The 13,118-nt window shown below is 41.1% G+C and overlaps 1 protein-coding gene across 3 annotated transcripts in view; it reads right to left on the bottom strand.

The window, feature by feature from the left end:
• SGCG (sarcoglycan gamma) overlaps positions 1-13,118 on the bottom strand; it is a 104,137-nt gene that overhangs the window by 44,436 nt on the left and 46,583 nt on the right. For all 3 annotated transcript variants that reach the window (XM_040448020.1, XM_040448019.1, XM_040448021.1), the window contains exons 3-4: positions 7,465-7,566; positions 2,208-2,295 (exon numbers count right to left, since the gene is read on the bottom strand). In XM_040448020.1, the coding sequence (XP_040303954.1) occupies positions 2,208-2,295; positions 7,465-7,566 (190 nt within the window). The remainder of the gene's footprint in view (positions 1-2,207; positions 2,296-7,464; positions 7,567-13,118) is intronic.

Here is a 13,118-nt window from a genome sequence, read left to right as displayed (position 1 = left end):
AATGGCTGTGATTGCGGAAGTCGTTTACTTGAAAATACCCTCGGTGAGCTGGGCAGTATTCCCTGCTTCAGGGTCCACCACATAGCAGAGGCTTTTCAACCAAGGGTTTAAGAAAAATCACCAGCTTTAACATTATATCAAGCACGAAACACCCAGGTTAAAACTCAAGATTTAAGGTGAACAATTTAAACCAATGTAATTCTAGTGGGAAATTTTTTTTTTTTAATTTTTTAAAGTAAATTCCTTGGTGACAAAAATGGTAACCATATTTGCAGGAAATAGGGCCATAATTTAAGGAAACTGGTGTGCCATAATTTAAGGAAATCTGATTGGAGAGAGGGAGTGGTACATTCCGGGCTGAGGGAGAGAAGTCCTGGGGTCTGCTTTTCCTGCTAAACTACTAATTCCTGCTAACTCCTGGTTTGGCTTGCTCTGCTAAATAGCTGTGTTCTTGAGCAAATTCGCTTTTCACTGCTTCAGTTTTTTTCATTCATGGAATTGGAGGCAGATTTATATTACATCTAACTCTCTTTTTTTAAAATTTTTAAAAAATTTTAAAAAGTGTTTATTTTGGGGGGGGGGAGAGCATCAGTGGGGGAGGGGCAGAGAGAGAGGGAGACACAGAATTGGAAAAAGGCTCCAGGCTCTGAGCTGTCAGCACAGAGCCTGATGCAGGGTTTGAACCCACGAACTGTGAGATCATGACCGAAGTCGGAAACTTAATGGATTGAGCCACCCAGGTGCCCCTAACTCTCTTGTACGATATATGAAAATCTACATTCAACAAAAAATTAAATGAGGAAATAAGTATTTGTAGTAAATCATTTTTATAAGAATATAAAGGGAGTCTTTTTCTTGTGGAGCTCCTAAGGGGTACGTACATATTATTTACATGTGACAGCATACAGAAAGATGCATGTAGGCATCCAACAAATGGGAAATGAATGACAAAAGATGAGCAAAAATCCCTCAAACATATAAAAGCTAGAGCCAAAGAAGTCTGTGAAATAATGGTAAAGATAAATCATAATCCTACATAATCTTTCAAGAAAATATGATTTGATTTTAGACACGTTTCAAGAACATGTACGCTGAATAAACTCAGGTTCATGTCTGGAACCACTGAGAATCTCACTGGACTTAGTGATCGAACAACCTTCTAAGCAAAAGAGAAGTAAGTTATGAAGATTAAAGCAGAACATATAATATGGAACTTGTGTATCAGCATGATAAAAAGGAATCATCAGGCTAATATACGGCTGCAGTTTCCAATGTAACATTATTCTGTTTCGTGAAAAAGAGACGTTGAAAGTTACCAGTTGGTGCTGGCGGGACACTTTTCATCTGTTTTCCCATAACCCAGAAGGCCACTCAGTTTCTTAGATTTGGCACATGTATAGACTGCTGATAGTATAGAGAATGGATACACATTCCTTTCACTAGGTGAAAGGAATTTCTTCCTTTCATTTCTTCCACCGATGATCTTTCTCGGTAATCCTTTTTTTTCTCACTGTATAAGAGTTCGTGTGATCTCACTGCTGGGTGAGCTTACTCTCTGGTCTTAGCTGGTTGGATAGGATACATAGCTGCCCCCGGGCAGTTGGTTACACACATTACTCGGGCCAATTAGAGTACTTTATTGTGAATTTAGAATTCATGAAACTAAAGACCACGCTGGCCGGTGTTGAGAAGCACAGCCTATCAGATGAAGAACCAGAGAGGTCCTGTACGTCCTACACAGTCAGAACCGATGTGGCCAAGTGAAAATAATGGGCAGAGATGCTGTAGAAAGGAGGGGTACATGGGCGAGGGGAAAGGGAAGGTGAAGGAGGGGTGGGGAGAGGAAGAGCGAGAGAGAATCTTTTGGCTCTTAGCCCCTGGTCTCTGTTCTTTTGAGGCCAGACACTTTGGCTCCTTTCCTTTGGTCTCTGAGATTCCTCTGCGTTCTGTACTAATCATGTGTCTTTTCCTACCTTGAATGGTCCTCTATTTCTTGCAATCGCAATAACTTTAATTAAAATATCTCAGACTGTCTCCCTCGTGATGCCAACTACTCTCTGCAGTCAACACAGCATGATATTTAGAAAACTCGTACTGTAATTGTTCATGAGTAACTGTGAATTCTTCAGAAGAGAGACGTGTATCCATTCAGCACAACTATCCACGGACCACTCACATGCAAAGCACTGTGAAGAGGTTAGACTCACCCACTTTTAACCTGCCTGTGACCTCCCCTTCAGAGTTGCGTGCGTTGACGGTCACATTCTGAGTTGACTGCAGAAGCAGAGATGAATCCTAGAAGGGCATTTACAAAATGTGACAAATACATACTATTCACTCATTTACTCACTTATTTTTAGAGAGACATATTTTTAGACTTATTTTTACTGTGTACATGTGCGTTCCGTGGGCAGGAACAACCAAAGGGATGGAGAGGGAGAATCTTAAGCAGGCTCCACATTCAGTGCGTCGGTGTAGAGCCCAACGCGGGGCTTGATCTCACGATCCTGGGATCATGACCTGAGCCAAAGTCAAGAGTCAAACACTCAAGTGACTGAGCCACCCGGGCACCCCAATGAATAGATAGTATTCAAAATGACTGTGGGGCACCCGGGTGGCTCGGTCGGTTAAGTGTCCGATTTTAGCTCAGGTCACGATCTCGCGGTTCGTGGGTTCGAGCCCCACGTCGGGCTGTGTGCTGACAGCTCAGAGTCGGGAGCCTGCTTGGGATTCTGTGTCTCCCTCTCTCTGCTCCTCCCCACTCACGCTCTGTCTCTCTCTCTCTCTCTCCAAAATAAACAAACATTAAAAATTTTAAATAAAAAATAAAATGACTGTATATTTGTATTCATATATAAATTTAGGATTTATATAAGATACTTTTTCCATAGTCAGAGATCCTGTGGCCCTACACAGTATTTTAAAATCTTGGATTATACTATGTTAAAAGAGTACATGAAAATTTTTTACTCCAACAGTTTCAAACAATACGTATTTATTATATTATAGATTTTGTGGGTCAGGAGTCTAGGCACAGGCTACCTTGGTCCCCTGTTCAGGGTCTCAAGGGGACTGAAAGGCTGAGGATTCATTCCAGACTCAAGAGCTTCTTCTAAGCTCATGTGGTTGCTGGCAAAATCCATTTCCTCGCTGCTACAGGGTGTCCTAACTCCTTTTTTCATAAATTATAATATTTTTATGGGTTCGCACTGCTCGCATGCAATGGCTACAGTGTACCACGTTAGCTCTCTGGGTGAAGATCTAAAATAATCGAGTTTTAGGGGCGCCTGGGTGGCACAGTCGGTTGAGCGTCCGACTTCAGCCAGGTCGCGATCTCGCGGTCCGGGAGTTCGAGCCCCGCGTCGGGCTCTGGGCTGACGGCTCGGAGCCTGGAGCCTGTTTCCGATTCTGTGTCTCCCTCTCTCTCTGCCCCTCCCCCGTTCATGCTCTGTCTCTCTCTGTCCCAAAAATAAATAAACGTTGAAAACAAAAAATTAAAAAAAAAAAAAATAAAATAAAATAATCGCGTTTTAATCAGTGTTTTTTCCTGTTCCAAGGAATAAAAATTTCTTAACAAAATATTAAAATATTAAAATTTTTTTAATATCTATGTCCAGGACATGACATATTTTTAGAAGATAAATCAGAGCATGGTTAGTTCTTCTGTAAGAAACACCACATTACTTGTTTTCAAAATGTAAAGCCTTTTCACGACTTCACAAGAGCTTTTTAAAATCTGTCAGATATCTGTATTTTTTAAACTTTTGTTGGAAGATAAGGTGGCTTTATGTCACAAGCGCCTCCTGTGGCATCATAGTTCCGAATGGCTGGTTTTGCATTACAGAAGATCGTTTGCTCTTACATAAGCCATTTTCTTCAAGAAAGAACGCAACGATTTGGTGGTTGGATTCAGGCGGGTTAATGATCCATTCAGAGGGAACCGAATGTCTTCCAAAGTTGGGGTGAGTACTGCGATTTTTCAGAAGGAAAGAAGTTTCCGGAAGGCTCTGGAGCTCTGGCAGGTCCGAAATTCTCCCCATCGCTTCGTGGAAGCAGATGACCCATCGGCATCTCGTGTTTCATCCACTGATGTGACCTGGACACTTGTCGTCACATTGTTCAAAAATAAGTAGCACGGTAAGAGTTAACGGTTTACCGGTCTCTTACGTAGTGCCTCAGCGTGCAGGGGTGTGAGGAGGGGCTCACCTCCCGCCGTCTCGGGGCTCTCCCTGCGTGGTGGCCTCCTCAATGGGGAGCTTTAGCCTGTGAGCTTTAGGTTGGCTGCTCTTCCTTGGACTCCCAACCATATCTTCTCAACTCGGGGAGGACCCCTGCCTCTTCGTCGGCCCCGCTCCCTCACCGTGGCCTTCGAAACTCTCTGCAAGTAGCAAACTGGGGCGGTCCTGGGGCTCACCTCTTGTGTCCGCCTCTCAGAGAGAACTGTCCTGACCGCCACTGTCCAACGTCTGCAAACTGTCCTACTCCATTTTGGTGCTCTGACAGAACACCAGAGACTCGGTGGCTTATAAACAACAAAGGTTTCTTTCTCGCAGTTCCGGACACTGGGAAGTCCAAGGTCATGGTGCTGGCAGATTTGGTGTGTCCAGTGAGACTCACTTTCGGGTTCACAGAAGGGGCCTCCCAGCCTCCAGCTCACCTGGTGGAAGGGGTGAGGGAGCTCTCTGGGCCTCCCTGATCAGGGCACTGATTCCCTCATGAGGAAGTCGCCAAAATCCCACCTCCCAATACCATCACCCTGGGGGTTAGGGTTTCAACATGTAACTTCCAGGCCACAGCAAAAACCATGGTTTCTGATACATTTTCAAGTTTTTTAGTTGTTTAATAAAAGCGGGTAAGTCTGTTTCCTGTCATTTCTGTCTCGTATTACCTGTTTTGATTTTTATCATTTCTTGTCTTTTTCATAGAAGCTCCTCAAAAACAGCTTTATCTCTGTGAGATGCTTAAGTGTGCTTTTCCAGTCATTTTCAGAATGATTATTTCTACTTAGTTGGAAGTTAATTCTCTTTCTGGGGAGTTTAGTTGGAATCCTTTTTTTAGATGAAGGCTTCCTTATGTGGTTTCCAGTCTCAGTCTCAAGCTTCCCTTTGTGGATGTATTTTGATTTCTGGATTTACCGAGCCTGTCTAAGGGCTTCCCCATTGTTTTCACTGAGACCCCTGGGTTTCTCAGCCTTGTCATGGTGGCTCAGGGCTCGTGTCCTCGGATGACATTCGGGTCTTGGTCTGGCATCTTTATTCAAGTCTGGGCAGTAGGTGCAACTATTTTCTGCCTTTCACTGCTGTCTCATGCAGTGGGTCTGGCTAGAGCCCCAAGCAGTCCCATCGGGCAACATTCTGGTCCCTGTGTCTCTGTGGGCTTTGACCGTAAGCTGTCCCTGCCTCTTTCCAGGACTGCGAACTTCAAAGACAATCATTCCAAGTAAAGCTTTACCATTGCGTGTTTTGCTTTCATTTCATCTTTGACGATGTCTGCATGTTGCTAACTACAACTTTTTTGTTTTATCAGTTATAATTGCTATGTGCTTAGGTTAATAATGGGCAGGATAGGTGGTTATAAATCATGAGTTCCAGGCACAATCTTCACAGGACCTCATGTATTAGCTTTGAAGAGTTACCAAGTAATCACATGTTACAAGCCAGAGTACCATGTTGAATTATATTTAGAATAAGGAAATTCTCTCACCTCAGCAATATACATAAATTAATATGTGCCAAATTTTGTAAATCCATTTCTGTAATTTTATGGAAAATTACCTCCTAGACTCATCTTTGAAAAGGAAACATAAGTAATACATCAGTGCACACAGAATATATAAGACCTAATTGTGTTCAGTTAATCCAATTATTGGAAAGCCATATTAGTTACCAGATACTTTATAGCTCTGTGATCACATAATATCATTCCAAATGTTTCTATAATTTTATGTATTGATCGACATACTGCATCAATGCATCATTGTAAGAGTTTAATATATGATTATCTAAAATAATTGACATAATTTTGCTCCCTGATTTTTTTTAAGTATATGGAATATGAAAAATCTGATAAGATATAACTAAAAGTACTATTAAGTCCAGAATATTAAATTTGCTAGAACTAATCACCTGATTTCAGCCATCAGGCTATTTTACCAGTCTTCTCTCCTCAAAACTATAGGTAGGGAATCAGCCAGCATAACTCTGGGGGGGGGGGGGGGGAATGGTTCTAATATTTAAATTCTTTGCTCACATCTGACTTCCCCCTTTACATAAGTTTGGGTTTATTCCTCATGTTTCCATATGACACGGCTATTTAATACACTGAAATGCCATCACGATTCACGTTAAGTGTCTTAGCTCTTCAGCTAAGCTCATGGCATCTGGCTCACGCATGTATCAGCCTGTCCTATTCCAGGTCATTTGTGGGTTCCTCCTGTCAACTGAGACATTATCACAAGTAATACAATAGTGCCTAAGAGCTACTGATGTGCTTTGCACTCTCGAGACTCCTTGGCAGTGTATTTATGTGCAAGTCTTACACGGCATCCCATTATGGTTGGTAGTAGGGCTTGGTGACCGTTCTGATGGCTGTGTGGGGGTGTGCTTTACCCCTCCTAGAAGACCACATGCTTCTCAGCGGTTGGCCTTTTGTATCCTTTCCAACTGCCCTAGAGTCACTCGAAGAGCCTCAGCATGTAGGAGGTACTGACACCTCCTTTCACATGTGTAAACGCGGGACGAAAACAAACAGTACACTCTTCATCCAACCGGTAGGTTACAGTTGGGTGAAGTCTCAACATTTTATTGAGATGACACCCAACCAATAATTTAGCAAAAGGTTTACCTTTACTACGAAGTCCATAGCATCACATGAAGAAAAATAGAACATATTACAAAAGCTATTTGACTGTGTTTCACGCTTGGCTCTATTTGTTACAAATTTCATGGAGGTAAATGAAGATAATACGGAGGCAGATTTATTTTTAAAGTCACACAATTATTTAACAGATATGTTTCATCTACTTGTGGAGAATCCCACAGGACCATAATCTATAATTAGCGTAAGTAGTACAGAACGTGCCACAATGAAACTAATTTCTTTCTAAGCTTCTCAGATAATTTTAAATGCCTTGAGAAAAGTGTCTTTAAATTACCTGCACTAATGGAAAGAGGTTTAGATTGCCTTTGATAAAGGTTTTAATTACCAAACGTTTTTAATTATGGTTTAAATTTCTGAGGCCACCGAGTTCAGAGCTGAAGCACATGAAAATGGCATCTTTTTATAATATAATATCGGAAATAAGTTTTACAACCTTCTACCAAGCTTTTATAAAGCGTGTAACATGAACGCGTGTACATATATACGTTCTAAGAACTCTCTTCCGAAATAGCTGAATTTCTATGCTTAACGATTATTAATTTTTCATAAAACACAACACATTTGCATGTTTCATCACTTTCTTACCACTCTGGAGTGTATTTCCTTGGCGTACAATGGGAATAAAAATTCTGACTCCCCTTCCAGGCGAAGACCATCCTTTGTAACACGCAAGTGACCCATTCCTGTCTGTTAAAAAGACGAGACAACAGAGATTTTGTTTTTGCTTTCCTTTTCTTTTAGTATCAGCTAAAATTATAGATGCATTTTCGTAAATCTTCTATTGGCACTCTTCTGGATTTCTCTTTGCTTAAAACCTTCGTTGTTTTTATTAAATTGTCAATATTTCATTAACCCTTGCGTAATACAAAGGACTATTTAGGAAATACGTATGAGATTGAAAGAGTCACTTCACAATAAACACCCGAGAGTCGCCACCATGTAAGAAAAAGACTCTTACCATTACTATTTAAAACTGTTTTTTTAAATTAAAATGTAATAAAATGGGCTGTTTTGAGGTGTACCATTCTATGAGTTTTAACACGTGTAGCCACTGATACAATCAGGGTACACAACAGTTCCATCACCCCCACCCCCATGGTACCATTGAAAAAAATTTTTTTTAATGTTTTTATTATTTTTTAATTTTTCAGAGAGAGAGAGAGAGAGAGAGAGAATCCAAAGCAGGGTCCAGGCTCTGAGCCGTCAGCACAGAGCCTGACGCAGGGCTTGAACTCATCAGCTGTGAGATCACGACCCGAGCTGAAGTCGGACACTCAACTGACTGAACCACCCAGGTGCCCCCACCCCCCACCCCCCCGCCACCATGACACCTTCTTGAGGTTTCATGTGTATCAGGTAAGTTTACAATATAGCAACTGTTCGGTGGCCATTTCTTAAGCACAAAACCATATAGGAGGACGTGAAGCTCTATTCAAAGGGTCTGTTCTCAAAGAATTTTTCATCATGAAGAATGACCACAAAGGATAGAAGACTTAATTGTGGAGATCACCAGTGACCATCATGCTATTAAATCTCGTGGACATTTTTAAACTTCATTCCCTTTGCTTTCTCAGCAGCATTTAACACTGGACCTCTTTCTCGTTGGTACCCTATCCTCACTCGATTTCCAGGACACCAGGCTCTCTTAGCTTCTCTCCTTGGCCTCCATATACATTCATCCTCCTCTGCCCAGCCCTGGACTGCTGGCTTCCTCAGCAGTCCGGCCCCTTCCTGTGAGCCTTCTCTGACCACACCCTCAGCTCCCAGTACCATCTCAGTGTGGAAATTCTCACCTGTTTTTATGTGCAGTTTACATTTTCTCTCCTGAGCTCCAGACCCATATATACAATTCTCCATCTCTCCTTCCCTTTCGAAAGTTTGGTAACACCTAAATACAACAAACTGAATTCTGATCTCCCCTCTCTTCTGAGTCTAGAGTTAGATTTTAAAAAGGGAGAGTAGAATGGTCAGATGAAATGGAACAATGACATTAAGCACAATTTTATACAGTGAGAGGTGACTTCTGGGACAGAGATCTGTTACTGTTAACTGATGCCACAGACTTCTCTTCTCAAGAACTCCACTGACTGATAAGCCCTGTTAACAAGAACCAGATTCAGTCTGGAATCATTCAGCCTGGCTAGCTGTCTGTGAGCCACCATTGTGGCCCTCTTCCCAAACGTGGGTGTGGGAGCAGTGGATTTTGCACTGTGATCAATGGAAGTCCCTCAGTGCTGCTGGGCTTGGGTCAACCAACACCACAGGCAGAGAAGCTTTCCCGAGTCACTCTTACATTTGTGACTGAGTGTGCAGCTTTGGAGGCGGGGCTCCAAATCTAAAAAGTTGGCAGCCACTAGGGTACAACTTCTCACAAAACGTAACCGTGCAGTTGTAAGACACAGTTTATGAAATGAAGCCAACGTGAGCAATGTTGTGAGATCCGTCATGTGTGTATCCTAAACCAATTTTTAGCAGACAACTGCATCAGGAACTTTTGGTCCTAGAATTAGCCAAAGTGAGGTTCCAACATTGTACATTCAAATCTGAAAATCTGCTGTGGATTTCTGGGTTCAACCCAACAGATGCCAGGAGTTTTCCTGGACTCTGTTTCGCTACGTCGGCAGAAAACAACAAAAAAGTAACGCGGATCCCAGCCTCTGAAGCAGCTTATTTATACAATCACATCGCAAAAGGTGATTGTTCTTTGTCATGTGTCATTTCCTCCTCTGGCTTTTTTCATTCATTGAAAAATGAGGAAATTGACATGAGATGACCTCAGCCCATATTCTATGGTTTTAACAAAACGAATTACAAACCTCTACAAACAATCCATCACTACTCAATGTCTGAAAACAAAACAATATGCCTATTTTTGTTTTTGTTTTTTTTTTAACTCAGGTATGTTGAGCTACAACTCACAAATAATAAAACTCACCTTTTTTAGTGAATATTTTTGCCAGGTTTCACAATCAAAGTACAACACACCAACACCGTGAAGGTACACAACAGTTCTGGAGACGATAAACAATGTCCCCCCGCAGTCACAGCCAACCCTCACTCCTTGGCAACCACTGCTTTCTGTTCCAATAGTCTTGCCCTTTCCAGAATGTCATCTAAATGGAATCATACAGTATGTAGCCTTTTCAGACTGCCTTCTTTCCCTAGGATAAAGCGTCTGGCAGTCATCCATGCTTTTGTGTGTATCAGGAGTTTGTTTCTTTTTAGAGAGGCAGACTACTCCACTGGAGAATATTCCACGGTTTGTTTATACATGTGTCAGTTGAAAGACATTAGCTTGCTCTGATAATTACGAATAAAGGGCTTCTGTGCGCACATAGTGGTCATTTCTGATGAGCAAACGCCTGGGGATTTGCTATGTTGTATGGTAGGTTTATGGTTAACCTTATAAGAAACAAGAAACCGCCAAACTGTTCAGTTTTCCAAGACGGTTGTACCATTTTGCATTCCCATAAGCAATATATGAGTATTCTGGTTGCACTGTATTCTTGTCAGCACTTAGTACTGTCAGTACTATTTTTCATTCTAATAGGAGCGTGATGGCATCATATTGTGGTTTTAATTTGTATTTTCCCAATGACTAATGATAGTGTTTTTCAGTGGGCTTTTTACTATCCACATCTTTGTCGATATGTAATTTGCAAATATTCTTACCAAGTTTGTGGTTTTTTATTCCTTGACTGGTGTCTTTTGCAGAGCAAAAGTTTTCAATTTTTAAGAAGTTTAATTTATCACTTTTCTCTCATGATTATGCTTTTGATATTTTATGTGACAACTTTCCCTAAACCAAGGACATATTTTCTCCTATGTTTTCTTCTAGCATTTTTATAGTTTTAGATTACACATTTAGGTCTCTGACCAGTTTTTAGTTAACTTTTGTGTATGGTGTGGGGCATACATGAAGATTATTTTGCATATGGGTGGATATTCAATTATTCCAGCACCATACGGTGATAATTGTATCCTTTCTCTACTGAATTACTTTTGTACTTTTGTCAAAAATTAACCACATGGGGTTGTATTTCTGGATTGTCTATTCTGGTCTGTTGACCTATGTGTCTGTACTTACTATACTGTATTGATTACTCTAACCCTACCGTCAGGTTTGAAATCACCCAGTGGGACTTCAAAATTATTTTGGCAATTCGAATAATTTAAAAAAAAATCTTTATTATGATAAAGTATACTTAATAACATTCACCATTTTAGCCATCTTTAATTGCACAGTACAGTGGTATTAAGTACCTTCATATCGTTGCACAATCACCACCATCCTTCTCCATAATTTTTTCATCTTTTCCAACTGAAACTCTGTACCCATTAAACCCAGCTCCCTATTCCCCACTCCCCCAGTCCCTGGTAACTCCTATTCTACTTCTTGATTCTATAAATCTGATTATTCTATGTGCCTTAGGTAAGTGGAATCATATACATTTTTTGTCTTTCTTTCTAACTTTATCCTAACATTTTGCCTTTAAATATAAGTTTTAGAATCAGCTTATCTATTCTACAAAAATTTCTGCTGGGTTTTTGACTAGAAATGTATTGAATATAAGTATGAATTTGGGAAGAACTAACATCTTAAAAATATCGAGTCTTCCAATGTTCGAACACTATTTCCCCATTGAAACATAAAAATTTCTTTCATCATTGTTTTGTAGTTCTCAGCATATAAATCTTATTCATATTTCACTTGATTTTTACATAAATACTTCATGTGTCTTGGTGCCATTATAAATGATATCATTTTTATCTCACACCAGCTTCTATTTAGTCAATACTGTTCTGGCTTATCCTTTTTCCTTCTTTTATTTTCAAACTCTCTCATTTTTTTCTTTTATGTCTCTTGTAAGGACATTATAGATGATCTTTTAAAAAACACAACTTGAAAATCTTTATTAATAGTAAAGTTTAACGTTCATAGTCATTTAAATTAATGAAGTATTCTGATGGATTTATACTATCTTATTTTTCTCTAAGAAAAGTCACTCTGGTTATTGAGTACTATCTCCCATGACCTGACAATCATCGGGCCCCTTGAGCTCTGACACCCATAGCAAAGCCCTGTAAGAACACTATGGTTTTAAGAACACAAAAGGTGTACGATTCCATTAAGGCCAAGTGTTCTTGTTAAATAAAATGCCCCAGCTGGGTGAAGAGGGCTTCTACGAAGAGGCGTGACCGAGCATTGGGTGTCAGGTCCCAGAAGGGTGACTAGAACCCCTCAGTGGCGAAGCTCCCCCGGGGAAGGGTGTCCAGCTCAAGTGCAATGGGGAGAGGGTGGTGGCAGAGGTACGAGGGTGGAAACATGCAAGGGATTGAGTTTATAAGTAGATGAAAGAGCAAGGGAGCTAAGTTCCTCGTTGTCACGGAAGGGAGGTACAAATACAAAAAGAGAGAAAATCAGGTTAATCCCCATGTTGTTGCACTGAAGTTAAACATTTGTATGAACCCATGGTGTTCCACATGTAGATGGATAGGTAGAGAAATAAATGTTCATATAAAGGTGTGTGTGTGTGTGTGTGTGTGTGTGTGTGTGTGTGTGTGCATCTGCATGCGTGCACGCGGGTGTTAGTTACATGTCCTCTGAGTGGGTCTGGGCTAGCAGCACACTGACAGCAATGAGCGCGTCTGACACTTGAATCTCAGGTTCTAAATACCATTCCACACTAAGAGGGATTAGAGCTCCTTGGAGAGACAGCTAATTTCAGGGCCAGAGTAAGCAAAGAGCATGATGAGCCTGGAAGATCCTGTGCGGTAGACAAGAAAGGGCACAGAGAATACTGAGGATAGACCAAAAGGCAGAAAAGCCGGCTAAAAGGGGCTCCCAGAGGCCAAATCAGACTGAATATAAGCACTGAAAGAAACGGCAGCAATGGATTATGAGAGCCCACTGAATAGAATCAGAAATCATGAGTCCATACAGACATGCAAAAATAAACAAATGAATGGAAGGGTTGACGAAAACAGTGTCTTTACATAGTTCAAACCTATCTCCTTACCAAATAGTTATACCTGCCAATGGGAACACAGTAATTTTACAGGGAAGAAGCCTGGCCCTTTAATGAGTGCTTAAAGTGATGGGCCAAGTAAGACATTCGTCGTGCTGATGGAAGTCCTGAATTCCAGAGGTTCGAACAGAAGGTTCCCAGAGTTGGGGAAGGATGAGGGTAGGAGAGGATAATGCGTGAGCAGAACCTCAGAGCCTTTGAGTGCAAGAG

Source organism: Herpailurus yagouaroundi, unplaced genomic scaffold (genome assembly GCF_014898765.1).
Source record: "Herpailurus yagouaroundi ecotype Mexico unplaced genomic scaffold, PumYag 197, whole genome shotgun sequence".
NCBI classification, from domain to species: domain Eukaryota; kingdom Metazoa; phylum Chordata; class Mammalia; order Carnivora; family Felidae; genus Herpailurus; species Herpailurus yagouaroundi.
The sequence above is the reverse complement of the archived record's forward strand: the minus strand, read 5'-3'. Positions and strand labels throughout refer to the sequence as shown.